Raw genomic sequence first — 18,812 nt, forward strand, 5'->3', positions numbered from 1 at the left:
GAGGCCTATTGGAGGAGACCAACGAGGTTGGGCAGCCTGCGACAGCGATCGATAAGGCTGGGGCTGCCTTCGACAGACCTCAGCAGCGAGCGATTGGGCCAAGAAGCCCTTTGGCAGTAGCTGACTGGGTTGAGGAAAGGTGTTACACCTGTCAAAACTGGATGGGTGGCTGACGGGTGGTTGTGTGGTGGAGGGATTTAGGTTTGTGGCTCTGTTACCATGTAAGTTTTAGAGAAGAGAAAGAGAAAGAGAATGAGTTAGACCTCATCCCCTTTTATATTGATGATAATGAGTAATTACAGGAGTACCATAAGCTATGAAGCACGGATACCTCAAATAGGGTGGCGTATCCGTATCGTATCCGTATCGGATACCGATACTCCTTGGATACTCGCGGATACGTATATGATACTTATTAAAAATATCAGATACTTCTTAATTATTTTTTCATTAATTTTGGAATATCGGATATTTAATTTTGAAGTATTGGATATTTCAAGCCATGTTTACTTGTTTTATGAAGTTAGAATTGTAATATTTCTTGCATAATAATATAATATAATATAATTGCAAGTATAAATATAAGAATATTTTTCTAATACTTTGTTAAGTTCTTCGATAAGAAGAGCATAGTGAGTTACATAATAAAATTTATCAAATTGATGTATCCTAATTATTTCATGCATGTCCCCTATAACTACATAGAAAGTAAGAATTAATAAGAGAATATAACAATGGTAAAATTAAATATCAATAAATAAATAAGCAAGTAAACTTTAATACAACATTTTTCACTAGTGTCAAAGGAAAAAGCATAGGGACAAGTTGTGAATTGTTCTATTATTGTAATATAAATATATTAAAATTGATATTGAAATGAAATATTTGCAAGACCTATTAAAAATTTTAAAAGTAAACAAGCTACTAGCTTAAATTAATACAAAATTCTTAAAGATTAATATTTTGCATTATAAAATTATATTGTGGTTTCTCAACGTTCTTTAGTTTATGTGTAACTCACTATTAATAATTTTAAAAAATATATTTTTCACAAACGTATCCTAGCCATATCGGTATTCTATTTTTTTAAGTTTTGTCGTATCGCCGTACTCGTATCGTGTCGTATCCGTATTTTATATCCGTATCTATGCTTCCTAGGCCATAAGGTATAAATTATGGGCCGGCCCATTACACCAGTCAACATCAATCAAGAGAAAATAAAATCAAATAAGAATAAAATATAACTAATACTATTTCCTATTCTAACAATATAGACTTTAGAGACTTCATTTACCAACTAGGCCTAGGATTCCAAAAAAAGATACTAGATTTTTTACTTCTAAAACAGGGGCTTTGACTCATTTAGGTTTTTTGTTATTCAAAAATTAAATAACTTGTCCAAAACTTAACATTTTTTTCAAAAGCGGTTAAAGCATGATTGCTAATCATGTTTCTTAAAAGGCATAATCGCTAATCATGTTTTTTGCCCAGCACATGACACTTTCTGAAGATCATTGTTTTTCCCAAGTGTTTACATTCAAGTAAAAAGGTGTTTAGTAATAACGTTTAAAAAAAAAAAGAAAGTGAATAGCAATCACGCTTTAACCTAGTTTGGGAAATTAGTAAATAACGTACTTTCTCGATTCTTATTCTCCTTGATATTTTTTATCTTCTCTTTTGAATCAATTCTCCATATATTCTAGTTTGAGATCAATTAAATAGTTGAATGGATTTCTTAATAGTCATTCAGCATCAGTGAAAGGACAAAGCTGGTCAAAAATTTAATATTAATTACATTAACTGACACAAATTAAATAATTATCATGATCTCTTCCTTATGTAGGAACACAACAAGCGCAAGGCGTTTGAAGAAGTCTGTCAGAACTTCAGGTTCCTATTTTGAATTTTTCTAGTCTTCAAATGTTTTTGCTCATTTGCTTTAATTCCTTAATTGACCTCTCTTGAAGGCCTGTCATGCATTACTTTTTCTTGGAGAGATTTTTACATCCGGCTGACTGGTTTGAGAAGAGACTCGCTTATACACGCAGTGTGGCAGCTAGTTCAATGGTAGGTGTATTATATTATTCCTGTTGCATAATAATTGATCTTCATCTACTGGAAGGAAAATCCGAGTTTCCTCATTCAATTCGACCTTGCAATTCCCTTTTCTGGATGATCTCTTTCTCATTTTGGTTTGTGGTAACTACATTTTATTTTCATCAGCAGAGGCGGCTCTACATTGCATTCAGGGGTGTCAGTTGACCTTATTGAATGCTAAAAACTCATTAAACATTTATATATATATATGTGTGTGTGTGTGTGTGTGTGTGTTTATTAGAAGTTGAACCCACCGAGTTGGGCTCATCAGAAAGCGAACCCTGGACATTGAATTATCTAGCAATGACTAGAGATAAAATTTGTTATATGCGGCTCATAATACTGAATTTTTCACTTCAAATCTAGGTGGGTTACATCGTTGGACTTGGAGATCGACATTCTATGAATATCATAATGGATCAAGCCACTGCTGAAGTTGTTCACATAGACCTTGGTGTTGCCTTTGAGCAAGGGTTGATGCTCAAAACACCTGAGCGGGTTGTTTATTTCATCCTTGAATAATTTTTTGACCTTTCACCATGTTTTTTTTAGCAGTTGTTATTTAGTATAATCATCTTACTTTCAGCACTGTAAACAATTTTTGGTAGGTCCCTTTTAGACTGACAAGAGACATCATAGATGGTATGGGTGTCACTGGTGTGGAAGGGGTTTTCAGAAGATGTTGCGAGGAAACTCTCTCTGTTATGCGAACAAATAAAGAAGCACTTCTAACAATTGTTGAAGTACGATTAATCAGCAATTTTATTTTATTTTATTTTATGGAATAACATAGTTATGTACTAGTGCTTGATATTGTATGGGAATTCTTTGTAGGTTTTTATCCATGATCCTTTGTATAAGTGGGCTTTATCCCCTTTGAAGGCTTTGCAACTTCAGAAGGTAACTCCACTGTCTCTCAATCTGATTATACATGAATGCATTCTGGCCAGCTTCTGATTTTCCTTTCAGGAGAGCAGGATCACAAAAGATAGGAAATATGCTGAAGATGTAACCGAACATGTGGGAAAATTAGAACTACAATGGTTCATTATAAAATTTAATGGCTTTGTAAGTTCATTGTTTTAGTGTAAGAATATAGACACATGGTATGCCCAAGTGAACAATTGACAGGGAGCATTTTAAGGAAGGAGTAAGCCCAAGTAAGAAAGCCAACTCCCAGATTTAAGAACTTAACTCGGAAATTATGCAGAGAACAATGCCTGTAGTCGTCTGTGCCATTTAGGCCTTTAATTTATCTATTTATTTATTGTTTGATTGGTCCTGTTCATACTTGCTTAAGCATTTGGAACTAGTGGTGATTGTTAGATAACTTATATTTTGTTGAGCCGATTTCTTAACTGATTAAGTTTTCTTGGAGAATTGATGATCTAATATCTCCTACGAGCTTAAGTTCAGATATATTACTTCAGGATTGGTTTGAAAATAGGCTATTTTAGTAATATTTTTTGGCTTTTTAGCTAAAATATGAGGTGAAAAAACTAGTATGTTTGGGATATTTTTTGGCTTTTTACGAAAAAAACGTGCAAAAAATAGAGAGAAAATAGAATTTTTGACCTTTTTGTACTGTTTTTTTGCTTTTTTAATGACTTTTGACTTTTGACTTTTTGGCTACTTTTGTGACTTCCCAAACTTGCCTTCAGTTTCATTTGACTCCTCTTCACACATTACTCCAGCTCACATTTGGATATTCCTATTCAATCACTTTTGATTCTCTCATCTCCATTTTCAGAATATACATATAGCCGGACATTTTACTTCATTTTAATATTGCTACACCATAGCTTCCAATTATGCTGTTTGTTTTAAATATACAATATATTTCAATATTGTGTTTTTCCTATATGCATTTATTGCTTCCATAAAATTATTCCTTTTCTTCAACAGGAAACAGACGATTATCTTGAGACAAGCTTGGAAGACTCACAAGAAGAATATGAAGGGAACAAGGATGCGGCACGTGCATTGATGCGTGTTAAGCAAAAGCTAGATGGATATGAAGAAGGTGAAATGAGAAGCATGCATGGCCAGGTAATGTTTTGAGTACAAATACCATCTGCATCAACCCGGATGCCTGTTTTACAGAAATCTCGGCTTCTTCCTGTCTTTTATTGGAAGTTTGGTGTTGTGGTGAGCATTGTCGTTGTGTATAATGGATTGTTGTAGTAGGTGGTGTATTAAAACAGGTAGTGTCATTTGAATACAAGTTAATTGTCCGATTTCCATATTCGGAGTTATTAGCTAAGAAGCATGGATATTTCCAAGGTTGGGTGGCGTGGCGTGGCGTGGCGTGTCGGACACTAACATGACACACCACTCGTCAAATATTTCTCAAAACCTGTAGGACACAGCCAAACATGACATTTTTTGTAAAATTTTCTTTACATTCTGTGGTACACCCTTTTTCAACGGAGTTATGGGCAGGTTGCTGACAAGAAATAACCCAAACAGATCCTGGAAAATTCTGTTTCCATTTCACTGATTCTTTGCAACGTCAGGCAAAGAAGTGATAAATTAAGGCTTTGCCTATTTAGTTCATTCTATTTTTCTATTTCTTTGCAGTGCTAATATTTATTTAAATTTTATTTGTTTTCTCTTTTTGAAGGTTCAACAACTCATTCAAGATGCTATTGATCCAGATCGTTTGTGCCAAATGTTTCCTGGATGGGGAGCTTGGTTGTGAAGTGATACATCAATCTAACATCTTACTGCTATATTACTTCCTGTGGCACCCAAATAAATTTCAATGGTGGCTCGTTTTTCTTTTGAGCATTTTATTTTTTATTTTTTGATTACATAATTCGAGTTATGTGTTGGGTGCAAATGGTGTCTCTGCAATAAAGTGGTTACACGTAAAGCTGTATAGAAGAAAGTGTATATATATATATATATTAGTGGTTGGCTATGCGTGTGCAATTTAAATAGTTAAAAAAAAAAAACAAACTACTTGTTATATGTTGTGTGTCAATTATGTGGTAAGATTTTTCTTTATCACATTTAAGTCTAAGGTTCAAGCCTCACTTCTTTCCTTTTTTTTCTTTTTATTTATTTATTTTAATAGAAAAATGAACAATTGGCAAAAAGAGATAAAAACTTTTGGAACACCTTGTGACTTGTCCACTTTATATATATATATATATATTTTTTTTTTTTTTATTTTATGCCAGACATTTTTTACTTCATCCATGTTTATTTTGTCGTCCCTGCCTTGCCTGTATAACCACGTGAAAATATTTTGTGTAACAGGTAAGTCACGTAGCCGAGATAACATTATGTATCTTGTCATTAATTGATCTTTGATTATAATGGGATTCGAGAAATCACTTTTTATGTGGCCCATTCTGCTGAGTTTTTGGCTACATTAAACTTTGGTCTTATTTTTTACCAAATGTCAAATGAGTGAAAAACTGACACTGTTGGTTGTTTTGAAAATTGTCTATTTTAATTGATTTTTTACAAAAAGATATATACAAAATAGAGATATGAGTTAATTTTTTATAGTATTTTTTTTTTTGAATTTTAAACTATTTTAGCGCATTGTCAAAATTGTAAAATTGTCCATTTTGGTCACATCACATGTACCGGTTATAAATTATTTTCTCGTATAAATACATGGTAATGTGTGCACATGGTAATGGAAAGCTATTAATGGACTGCAAATATGTCGCCTGTATTTGTATATATATATATATATATATATGTTCATGGGTTTGTATCCGTTGAGAGCAGCAAAATTTTATAATTACAAGTTGGTAAAACTTCTAGCTTGGAGTTCCCTCCGATGTTGGGCATGTGACTCATAATAATAATCCATTATTCTTTTGCCACGGGGTCTTTAGTGGTGAAAATGAAGTTGTTCATACATTTTTATAATAATTAAATAATATATAAAATATGATTAATCTAAGTTCGTATGGGATGTGGATTAGTTTTTTGGTAATTTTGTCTAAGGTTAAAAAGTTTCGTTTTAAATAATTTTTTTTTATTTTTTTTTATTTTTATAAGAAAAAAAATAAATTAATTAGAGGTTAGATGTGACATTTTGTTCAATTTAATTAAAATAATTTATTTTGTCTTCTATTATTATTTTAGCTCAAAATATCTTTCCAAACAAGCTCTAAAAATGTGATATCCACATTTAAAAGTGTAACGACCAAGCTTTATTATTGTATTCCAATTAAAATGTGTGCACCCATTTGACACTCAAAAGTGTGAACAAAATAACTGTTTGGCGGTAGGGCTGAGTCGTGTATGAGGTGATTCAATCTCTAACATGAGAAAGCGTGCGAATCTCTCTCTCTCTCTCTCTTCTCTCTCTCTGTCTCTGCGTGTAGGTTATGCAATCGAATGGACCACGCATGACATGAGAAAACCTCTCTTTTATCTAAAAATAATTAAACAATCGAAGAGAGTTCAGGTCACAGTTTGGCAACGCAAACATAGATAAAAGGGTCTTTTTTTCACAAATATTTATATAATATTAGTCAATCGTCTTTTGACCTCATTTTATATAGGGAGGTGATTGAGACTCCTTTCAATTACCATCTTCACCACTCCATAGACGCATGGCGGGTGGTGATTGGAGGAGAAGGAAAAGAAAAAAAAATAGTCAATCAGGTGAAGAGGGAGTAAGGAGATGGGTAAAAAAAAGAGTCCAAGTCATTATTATTTTATATATATCTTCCTCTCCAAAACAAGGCACGAATAAATAAATAGCAGCAACCAAGTAAAGAGAACACGAATTGCTCAAAAAAAAAAAAATTGAAAAAGGAAAAGGACACGAACACACCTCTTTTAGTACAAGTGACACATGACATGATCATCATCATAACCGGCCAGCCAGTGGTCTGTTTTGGTTACCTTTCATTTTCTATTTTTTTCTATGTATATATATTTCTCTATTGACCCAATTGATTAATTCACTTATTATAATTATCACTAACCGGTTCAAAAAAAAAATATATATATATATATATATATATATAAAATGAATGCCGAGTGACACACTAGAAATCAAAGCTACACATCATTTTCCGGGCAGTGGTTTAATTTTTAGACTTATCCAACATTCAATCCTAAGTGCTAGATTTTGAGTGCTGCTAAATACCCCATGTCTTTCTTTGGAACTTCAATCACCAAAACCACTATTCTTTTTCTTTTCTCTTTTTTTCTTTGCGTATGAACCATAATCTCAACCTACAAAATACTCTTCCCAAAACAACCCTAGGATTAACCAACAATGGAATTTTATTATAGGATAATATTGTTTGTGGATAATGGAAGTCTGAAGAAAAAGTGTACAAACATTTATCAGCCAAAGTTGTTATTACCACCTTAATTAATATTTTGGATCCGACATTTCTTTCATTTTTTATTATAATAATAAACTCAAATGAAATTATTAAGAATAACAAATTATTTTGGGACATTTTATCTCACAATTAAATCCTTCTATCCACCCACTAAATCATGATATAGGGTTTATGAGAACATCCATCTCTATTACCACTCACACATTTCAAAACCTTCAAAGCCTACACACCCTCGTATGTTTGGCACTTTGGGTCCAAACTTTTTTATTCGTATGTTTGGCACTTTGGATGTAACTTTAATACATATTTATGTTTTGGTTAAGCGATAAACTTTAATTTTATTTGTTAATCAAACTAATTGATGCATGCTTATCTTTATTTATTAAATTTTGATGGGTCAAACTTCTTCACAGACATAAGATTTTACGTTTTTGTAATTTTCGGTAACACAGGTTCAAGCATAGGTAATTTGTTTGACAATACAGGATCGAACATGGCAGCAGAGAGATTGACGATGGAGAGAGGTCAGTAGTGAGGGATTAGCTGTGAGAGATCGACGGCGAAGAGAGATTGATTGTGAAATATCGCCTATGACAAAGATCAACGGTGGAGCTCTGTCAACAGTGAGAGGAAGCTTGAGTTCAACGGTGAGAGTTCAACAGTTAAGAGTTTTGGGAGATGAAGGATTTTTAGTGGGTGTGTATTTTGGTGCAGGTGACAAAGATTACTCCTTGGACCTCTCTACCACAAAAGATTCCAAATGGTAGATTTTTGGCCAATTTTCTTAATTATTTTTAAGCTCAACATTTATATTTCCAAACTACTATTTGGCTTATTGGAATAAAGGTAAATTAGAATGGAATAATCTATCCTTAGCTTCTTTATAAAATGATTATTTATTTACAATGATGAATGATGATTTCATCTATAATGTATTTTTTAATTACTTTTTTAATAAATCAAACATAAGAATAAATATTTTGATAGAATAATCATCGCATTCTAATTTACTGCAATCAACTATACATAACACTTAGAATCTTTAGTATTTTTTTCACTGAGCAATGATGCTCGGCCATCAAATTTAAAATTATATTATTCATACCTTAAAATTTTATAGGCTGGTCTCATATTACATAAGTTGGATCAGCCTTAGTAGCATTATGTGGCAGTTTGATTGTCTGGTATTAATTTTTTCAAAAATTTTTATGTTGATTTTTTTTTTTTTTTTGGGTGGTCGTATTTAGTGAATTTTCTATTGAAGTTTTATACTTGTGGGGATATATTTTCTGAGTACCAACAAGTGGCGAAGTGACGCCGACGTGTCAGCCGATGTGCCACGTGTCTTGGTCGTTGTGTCGAGGTCATCTCGGCTAGGCCGAGGTTGCCTCCGAAGATATCGGAATCCAAGATAAGCGGATAAGGAACAAGAGTCCTAGAATGAAGAGGGAACTCAACTTGGATATGGACAAGAGTCCTAGATTGGGAGAAGACTTCAGTTTGGGTAAAGATAAGACTCTTAGAGAGTTTATCCTAATCCCACTGGGAGTCCCAGATTAGCAGTAATCCTAAGTCCATTAGGGCTAGGCTCCTTTTGGGACTAGGATTGTACTGGCTATAAAAGAGAGGCACCCCCATGGGTCTAAGGTATGCTTTTGATACTCAAGCTTGTGAGTTTAGTACTTGATTTATCTTTGAGAGATATACTGACTTGATCGTCGGAGTGTCCCCGGGTGGTCGAAACCACCGCGGGATTCTTATATTTCTGTTGCAGGTCAGTCAGGTGCCATCTATTCTGCCAGTGCTCTCCAGCTGGTTACTAAGCGGGCAGTGTGGTCGGAAAATTACCCACACAATTTGGCGCCGTCTGTGGGAAAGAAAGAAGAATAGATGGCCAATGACGAACAGAAGGATCAGACTGGAGACAACGCTCCTACTGGGAATGAGAGATCTATCAATCTCGACGTTGAAGGGGACAAACGCAACACAGAAACTCGTGACCAGAGTCACGGAGTGAAAGACGCCGGCCAGGAATGTGACGCACCAAAAACAACAGATCGAAGCAACGAAGATGACCTTCAGGTATGGAAGGATAGATACCTGCGGAAGAACGAAGACCCTTCCAGAAGGGATGCAAAGACAGGGGGCATGAGCGCTCCCAATGAGATAACATTCAAGTATAAAAGAACTCATCCTGAGTGAGCAGATCCCGGATTTCAGATCTTGGATCCCGGATCCGAGAAGACATGATCTCAGCTTACACAAGTAGACCCGAGAAGACGAGAGCTCAACCTGAGTGAGCAAATCCCGGATCCCAGATCCCAGAAGACACGATCTCAGCCTAGATGAGTAGGTCCGAGAAAAGAAGAGCTCAACCTGAGTGAGCAGATCCAAGATTCCAGAAGATAAGATCTCGGCACCTGAGTCCGAGAAGAGAAGAGCACAATGAGCAGATCTCAGATCCCAGAAGATAAAAAGGAAACACACAAGATCAAACTAAAGTTGGCCAGAATTGAGAAGTATGCTAGGGCCGAGGAGGATATGCCGGGAACAAAGGCGTCAGAACAAGAAAAGAGAAACGGCTCGCCGATGCGAGGCCGAAAATCAAACTCAGGTTGGAACCAAGTAAGATCAATAGAGAAACCAAGGCCGACAACCTCGGCTTGAATTAAACCTCGGCGACAAGGTCGAAGCTATATGTATGATGAGAACCCAAGTGGATTTTAAGTTCACACTGGGAGGGCAGAGAGAAGAAGAATGCGTTTACCACTTGTTGAAATTTGTAGCAATTTACAAGTTGGTTAAACCAATATGATGCTTAACCGAAGTTAAGCCGAGATGATACTTAACTGAAGTTAAGCCGAAATGATGCTTAACCGAAGTTAAGCCCAGATGATGTTTAACCGAAGTTAAACCGAGACAATGCTTAACCGAAGTTAAGCCGAGATAATGCTTAACCGAAGTTAAGCCCAGATGATGTTTAACCGAAGTTAAACCGAGACAATGCTTAACCGAAGTTAAGCCGAGATGATGCTTGAAGTTAAGCTGAGATGGTTCCTTATCTTCACTTGTTGAAATTTGGAGCAATTTACAAGTCGAAGTTAAACCGAGATTATTCCTTAATTCACTTGTTGAAATTTGTAGCAATTTACAAGTTGGAATTAAGCTGATTCCTTATCTTCACTTGTTGAAATTTGTAGCAATTTACAAGTCGAAGTTAAGCCGAGATTATTCATTAATTCACTTGTTGAAATTTGTAGCAATTTACAAGTTGGAATTATGCTGATTCCTTATCTTCACTTGTTGAAATTTGTAGCAATTTACAAGTCAAAGTTAAGCCGAGATTATTCCTTAATTCACTTGTTGAAATTTGTAGCAATTTACAAGTTGGAATTAAGCTGATTCATTATCTTCACTTGTTGAAATTTGTAGCAATTTGCAAGTCGAAGTTAAGCCGAGATTATTTCTTAATTCACTTGTTGGAATTTGTAGCAATTTACAAGTTGGAATTAAGCTGATTCCTTATCTTTACTTGTTGAAATTTGTAGCAATTTACAAGTTGAAGTTAAGCTGAGATTACTGTTTCTCTTCACTTGTTGAAATTTGTAGCAATTTACAAGTCAAAGTGAAGCCGAGGTTATAGTTTGCACACCTATAGCAATCTACAGGTTGAGGTAAAAGCTAAGTATATTGTTTAAACACTGGTTGAAATTTGTAGCAATTTACAAGTAGATCATTGTTATAACTTGAAAAAAATTTACGGTATATGATTAACACTTGTTGAAATTTGCAGCAATTTACAGGTTGAGGAAAAAGCTAAGTATGTTGTTTAAACACTTGTTGAAATTCGTAGCAATTTACAAATAGATTATTGTTTAACACTTGTTATGTTAATCCTTGTTGAAATTTGTAGCAATTTACAAGTAGGCTAGACCGAGATCACCGTTTAAACACTTGTTGAAACTTGAGAAAAAGTTTGCAAAGTTAACATTGAGTAGTATATGTTTCACACTTGTTAGAAATTATGAAAAGTTTGCAGGTCAATATCTTGCCGAAGTAAAAGTTTTTATACCCGAGGTATGTAACCCCGAGAAGATTGCACAAAGATAGAATCATGCAAGAGCAGTTAGAAGAAGATCAAAACAGAATTCATCGTGATTGACACACCTTCACCTTACAACATCATCTTGGGAAGGCCATGGTTGCATGCAATGGGGGCAGTTCCCTCAACATTGCATCAACTATTGCAGTTCCCCACAGAACATGGGATTGAAGAAGTCAGAGGAGACCAACTGCAGGTAAAGAATTGCTCCATGGCAGCAATGAAATCTACCTGCAACATTCGGGAACCAGGGAAGGCAAAGATTGAAGACGAGGACATGGAGGTCCTAGATGATGTCGACAAGGAGCCAGCCAAAAAGAGTGAAGAGACACTGAAGAAAATCCTCATCCGGGAGGGCGACGAAGAGCGCTTCATTCAGAGAAGGAAAGTTGAACTAGACATTCAAGAACAAAGAGGCACATCGGCCATATGCAGAGCTTACATTATCTAAAGAACAAAAAGGTACAAGAGTACAAGCGACAAAAAAAAGGAAAAACTTCAAAAACTGAGATGATGCTTAACCGAAGTTAAGCCGAGATGATGTCTAACCGAAGTTAAACTGAGGTGATGTTTAACTGAAGTTAAACTGAGATGATACTTAACCGAAGTTAAACCGAAATGATGTTTAACACTTGTGGAAATTCTGAGAGAATTTACAAGTTAAAGAGTGCACAAAGCTAAATGTCAGCAAAAGATTCGCCGGAGTCAAACGTCGTTTTGATTAGAACCACTAAGTGCACGCCAGAAGTGGTGACCAGAATTGTGAAAAGAATAAATGCTTCAAGAAACAGCGATGATAGTTTGCAAAGGCCAAGAGAAAGAGGGTCTAAAGGGGGTGAATTAAATACCAGAAGTTTTAATACATCGGCGAAAGAAGAACACATCAGGTCTGTGACTACAGCACGAAGCCCACTTCCCTAATGTGATCCTAAGTACAACTTACGTTCACATTAGGGGGCAGGGAGAAGGTGTAGGGGGAAGGAATGATAATTAAAGAGCAAGGAATGTTAACACTTGTTAAAACTTTTGAGCAAATTACAAAATGAGTTAACCGAATATTATGAAGTCTACCACTTGTTGAAATTTGTAGCAATTTACAAATTTGGTATAGCCGAGATAAACACTGAAAGACGTTTCCGAGATATGATCAACCGAGATGACCAACTAGCTTGTTAAGAGCTGAGAAGGTTGGCAAGTACAAAAATGAAGACCTTAAAAAACTAGGGACTGAAAGCAAGAACGTCGGACTAATCTGCTTCGACGGACGACAATGGTTCAGCCTCGGCAGACAGTTGGAGGAGCTTCTCTACCGCTACCTCGGCATCAATTTCAAGAAGGAAGCAAACTACTCGGCATCAGCGGTAGGTTGTGTCTCACCCCCAGAAGACAGTTGGAAAGAACTTCTCAGCAGTCTTCTCAGCCACGAGCTCAGCATCAACCTCCTGAAGAGTTTGATCAAAGCTCTTCTTGGCGATTAGCACCTCGGAGTTTGAAGGCAAAGATTGAAAGCAAGAATCTGGAAAAAGACACAGAAAACAGAAACAAGAATGTAATTCATAAACAAGAATGATGATGAAGCTATCAAGAAATCAAGACAAAAAGATTGCACAAGTATGTCAAGCCAAGAACAGTGGTAGAAATCAACAGATGTGTGAACAATGTGTATTCAAGAAAATGATTTGGAAATAACGGGTAAAACAAGCAATGGTGATTAACAATGAAGCAAAGCTTCTTGGAAAGCAACAAGAAATAAAACCAGGAGGAACAGTGGCTTACCAGAAAGAGGGAAGTCGGAATGAGAATTGCCAAAGTCTGACGACAATGACAGAATGACGTAAAGCTTTACCGGAGGAGAAAAACGAAGATAGTTGCAGAAGATTGAAAGCTTGGAACAAATGACGGATTTAAGCAAAAGAGTTAGAAAGAGAAGAAGCCAGAGGATTAAATGAAAAAAGAGAAAAATAGTCAAGAAGACGACAAAGTTCAAGAATAAAGCCAAGTGCACAGGCACTAAGTAAGTACGTGAAGAACAAGAAAGTAATGACCCCGACATGATACTAGCAACAGAAAGCGGATATGACAAAGAACAGTTCCAGGCATTTTTGCAATAAGAAATCAAAAACTTGAAGACAGTCGAGAACAAAAGGCCACAGATGGCAAATAAACAGATTCAAAGTAAATCAGAAGAGTTATGAAAGATTGAGCTTAATAAAAAAATAAGAGTTTATGAACCTACAAAGTGAAATGAATGCCGATATGAAAATTGCCGGAGTCAAATAGATGACTGGAAATCGGGAGCTCACCAGAGAGTGTGAGTGGAGCAGTTGCAAAGCTCTTGGAGTTTACGAATTAATGGAACTAGAACCTCGGTTAGGAGGTGCGATTTCAAGCAGCTTGGAAAGCATGAAGCTTGATACTTGACACAAGTGGACAGTAAGGTCCAAGGAACTTTAAGGTCGGCGAGTTCGATCTCGGACAGAGGGGCATAGATGAACGAACAGTGTAGGTTCCATCACCTCAGAATGCCGAGGTAATAGAACCTAGGGGCAGTTGTGGGGATATATTTTCTGAGTACCAACATGTGGCAAGGTGACGCCGACGTGTCAGCCGATGTGCCACGTGTCTTGGTCGTTGTGTCGAGGTCATCTCGGCTAGGCCGAGGTTGCCTCCGAAGATATCGGAATCCGAGATAAGCGGATAAGGAACAAGAGTCCTAGAATGAAGAGGGAACTCAACTTGGATATGGACAAGAGTCCTAGATTGGGAGAAGACTTCAGTTTGGGTAAAGATAAGACTCTTAGAGAGTTTATCCTAATCCCACTGGGAGTCCCAGATTAGCAGTAATCCTAAGTCCATTAGGGCTAGGCTCCTTTTGGGACTAGGATTGTACTGGCTATAAAAGAGAGGCACCCCCATGGGTCTAAGGTATGCTTTTGATACTCAAGCTTGTGAGTTTAGTACTTGATTTATTTTTGAGAAATATACTGACTTGATCGTCGGAGTGCCCCCGGGTGGTCGAAACCACCGCGGGATTCTTATATTTCTGTTGCAGGTCAGTCAGGTGCCATCTATTCTGCCAGTGCTCTCCAGCTGGTTACTAAGCGGGCAGTGTGGTCGGAAAATTACCCACACAATACTTTTAAGTTTTATTTGATTAGACACAAAAAAAACAAAGCAAAAAACAAAGATTCAGATAAAATGGTCTTAACATTTTTTGAATTTTTTATAAATTTTTTTACTTTTTTACATCATTTAACATCGGATGAGCCGGAGAATTTTTTTTTTTTTTTTTTAAATTACGCATTTTAAAAATTATAAATAATCAGTATGTTTGGTTTCAATTTATTGAATTCAATTTTTTGAAATTGAATTTCTTATTTTTTGTATTTTTTTGTTTTAAGTGAATATTTTTAAAATTTTAAGTAATTTTTTTACTTTTTTAGATACACCTTATTTAGATGTATCTAAAAAGTAAAATATTTATAAAAAAATATTTTAAAAATTAATAAATAGATATAAATATGAAAAATATATTGAATTTTTGTATTTTTGATATTTAGTGAATTTTTTAAATATTTTTTTTTACAAATATTATACTTTTTTAGTATATTTATGTTAGGTGTGTCTAAAAATTAAAAAAATTACTTAAATTTTTTTTTTTATAAATTCAATTTTTGAATTTTTTTTTGAATTACTTAAAATAAATATATATATTTTTTTAATTTTTTATAATTTTTTTTACTTTTTTACATCATTTAACATCGGATGAGCCTGAGAAGTTTTTTTTTTTTTTAAAAAAAAAAATACGCATTTTAAAAATTATTAAAGATTAAAAAATTGAATTTTTGTATTTTTGATATTTAGTGAATTTTTTAAATATTTCTTTTATAAATATTATACTTTTTAAGTATATTTATGTTAGGTGTGTCTAAAAATTAAAAAAATTACTTATATTTTTTTAAAAAAAATTCAATGAGAATAAAAAAAATATGAAAAACAAAATAAAAATTAAAAAAAAAAAATGAATTCGAGTAATCAAAATTAAACAGGGTGAATGATTTTTTTAGGTACATCTCAAACTCTAAATATACTTTTACATACAACTTTAGTTTTGAAAGTCTATTAATGGTTTTAAATTGTTAAACCATTTGACCCATTCCCGGTTTGAAAATGCTGATTTTGACAATTTGCTCATCTTGTTATAACAAATTCACACACACTCATGTTAAGTCCCCCCCCCCCCCCCCCAAACAATAGAAAAATGCCTCGTACACCTACTGGGAGTCGAACCCTAGTGAGATGGTACTCTATTATTGACCAAAAAAAAAAGTTTTTTTTTTTTTTTTTTTTTAAGTTTCAACCAGTGAGTGCGCAACACCTCACTAGAGGTATGCAGCACTGCTGCAAACAATAATAGTACCAGGATTTCACTGATTTTGACATGATTTCCCTCAACCAAAATAAGTGGTAGTCTCTGTGGCATGCATTGGTCCGTATTAGTGGATAGTTTCAGCAAAGCAAAATCACCCCCAAAACCCCCTATCCTTCATAATGAATATTAGTCAAGAATGAAGATGGAGAGTTTTAGAAAATGAATTTTAATAATGGATTTTATTATGTGACGTGATGTTTTAATTTATATTTTTATTTTATTTTATTTTTATCACATTAAAAAGGGAAATGATAGAGAGCTTTAAATATAGAGATCTAATTTGAGTTCTAATGATGTGTCAAAGTAAAAAAAAAAAAAAAATAGAACAAGACACAAACATCACATCAGGATAAGACTCACCTTTCCATTAGAGCTATTAAAGCTCCTATATTATATTAAGCCTCCGTTTGGGAAGTGGGTTGACTTTTTGGCTTTTTGGCTTTTTTGGCTATTTTAACCTGGGCTAAAAAGCTTGGTTTGGGAAGGGCTTTTTGGCTTTTTGACTTTTTGACTTTTTTTTGTGAGAGAAGAGTGTAATGATTATGGGTTGGATGTGATGTTTTGTTTGTTGTGGCTAAAATAGCCTGTTTTGTCTTTTGTGGCTATTTTAGCCCCAACCCACTTGCCAAACACCACCTAAAGCTCTAAAACATTTTTGCATTAAAAAAGTTCTGATTAAAGCTCTATTATTAGAGCTGTGAATAGCTGCTGATTAGCTAATAAAGTGGGAAAGGTTGGTCTGTGGCATGCATGGTCATCACATCTCTATCGCAATTCTATCCATGTGCTGCTGTCATATCTTAATTAGGGTATATATATATATATATAAGTGTATATATATTTTATTGGGAAGTGTCACATGATTTTTTAACGAGAAATTACACGTCAGTGTTTTTTTGTACAAAATATTTATAGATTAATGAAAAGATTTGTATATTTAATTGTTAATGTTTATAAATTTGGATAAGACTTCTCTTGAGTCTTTAATCGTTCGGGCCCATTAGCCTCTTACAAGTCTTATTTTGACGATCTAAACTATTTATTTTATTAAATTTTGCATGTATATTATTTATTAAAATAAAATTCAAATCAACCAGATATTTATAACCATTTTATTTTATTAAATTTGTAACAAAAAATGAATAGTTTATTTTTAAAACACATTAACCATTAATTTTTTTAGATACAAATTCTATAAAATGAAGAGGTTAACTTACGAGTATCAAATTGTCTTGATTTTATGAATGATATACATGCTGCGATGTCCGATAAAATAAAAAGTTCAAATTTTAAAATTGAGTCAGAACCCCACAAGCCTAGACAATCCTATCCAGGTTAGGACTGAAAAGAAGTCCGTCCTTATAAACTTTATCATTGATTTGAAATTTTTACTGAAAATATACACTAACCGGCAAATCTCCTTTTTTTTCTCAAACCGTATCCTGTCCAAGTATAATATTAATCACTGTGTTTGGTTTGAATTTTTTGAATTAAATTTTTTGAAGGTTGACTTTTTTAGTTTTTGTATTTTTTTGTTTTTAGTGAATATTTTTAAAATTTTAAACATTTTTTTTACTTTTTTAGATGCACCTTACTTAGATGTATCTAAAAAGTAAAAAATTTGTGAAAAAATATTTTAAAAAATTAATAAATACATAAAAATACAAAAAATATACTGAATTCTTGTATTTTTTTTTGTATTTTTGGTATTTGGTGAATTTTTAAAAGATTTTTTTTACAATTTTTTTATTTTTTAGATATATTTATGTTAGGTGTGTCCAAAAAGTAAAAAAAAATATTTAAAATATTAAAAAAATTCAGTAAAAATAAAAAAACATGAAAAATAAGAAAGTAAAATTTTTTGAAAAGTGTGTGCACATTTGTGTTGTTAAAACTTCAAAATGTTACAATTTTTTTTTTTTTTTGGTAATTTTGATTTAGGTATAATTACATGAGACAAAAAGTTACGACCAGTTATGCGAAGAGATTTGAAAAGAAAAAAAAAATTCAAAAAGCATGATAAAGTTTACAACAACCCAGGTGTGAAATTTATATAATAAGTTTAGATAAATATAATTTTAATAGTTGAAAAATATGAAAATAGAATCAACTACAAGTTGATTATAAAGTATACATTAAGTTATACAAAATCAGTTCTTGGAGAATCTGCTAAACTCTTGATAAGATTTATTATCTGACTTATTATTTGACATACATAATTATATGTATTTTATATGTTCGGTTTTAATTAATTATGTGTTGATAGAATAACTTTTAAATCAAGCTCCAAATAAAATCTAGAATGTAAAATTGTAAAAAAAAAAATTAAATTAAATACAAAAAAATCAAAGTATCATTTCCCAAATTTCCAAGTCAATTTGGCCTTATTGGGCACAGGATTCCCAACCAAATTCCAGTGTAATATATGCGTTGAATAATAGATAAAGCTAGCGTCAGACCTCTCCATCATTCATTTCCCAAGTTTTCAAATGTCTTGAAAACATTTACATAATAGGATTGCAGTAAAATGACTTTGCTTTGATAATATAGATAGAAGTCACATTACTCCACCACAATGTAGTCTTTTTCATATATCTCCATCTCCCTCTTCCCTATGAGTCACTCTCTTATCAGATGTAATATTAAAATTCAAGTTTTACCACTGCAAGTATAATTTCCATTGTCTTATTTCTCTTCTACAAATTGTAAAAATAAAATATTTTAAAAAATTAAAATTAAATAAAAAATATATCCTTATAGGTGAAATTGCAAATTAAAATAATTTCGGAAAAAATAATTTAATACAAATAAATAATAAAATAAAATAACAGAAGAAATTATTTACATAAAT

The 18,812-nt window shown here is 33.5% G+C and overlaps 1 protein-coding gene across 1 annotated transcript in view; it reads left to right on the forward strand.

The window, feature by feature from the left end:
- The window catches only part of ATM (Serine/Threonine-kinase ATM-like protein), a 177,529-nt gene extending 172,509 nt beyond the window's left edge, over positions 1-5,020 (forward strand). Inside the window, exons 73-79 of the mRNA XM_082907876.1 lie at positions 1,844-1,890; positions 1,968-2,067; positions 2,464-2,595; positions 2,706-2,840; positions 2,932-2,997; positions 4,003-4,146; positions 4,721-5,020. Coding sequence (XP_082764002.1) covers positions 1,844-1,890; positions 1,968-2,067; positions 2,464-2,595; positions 2,706-2,840; positions 2,932-2,997; positions 4,003-4,146; positions 4,721-4,798 — 702 coding nt within the window. The 3' untranslated portion in view covers positions 4,799-5,020. The remainder of the gene's footprint in view (positions 1-1,843; positions 1,891-1,967; positions 2,068-2,463; positions 2,596-2,705; positions 2,841-2,931; positions 2,998-4,002; positions 4,147-4,720) is intronic.
- Positions 5,021-18,812: the final 13,792 nt, after the last annotated feature.

Source organism: Camellia sinensis, chromosome 15, assembly GCF_055761805.1.
Source record: "Camellia sinensis isolate YWXY chromosome 15, ASM5576180v1, whole genome shotgun sequence".
Lineage (NCBI taxonomy): Eukaryota > Viridiplantae > Streptophyta > Magnoliopsida > Ericales > Theaceae > Camellia > Camellia sinensis.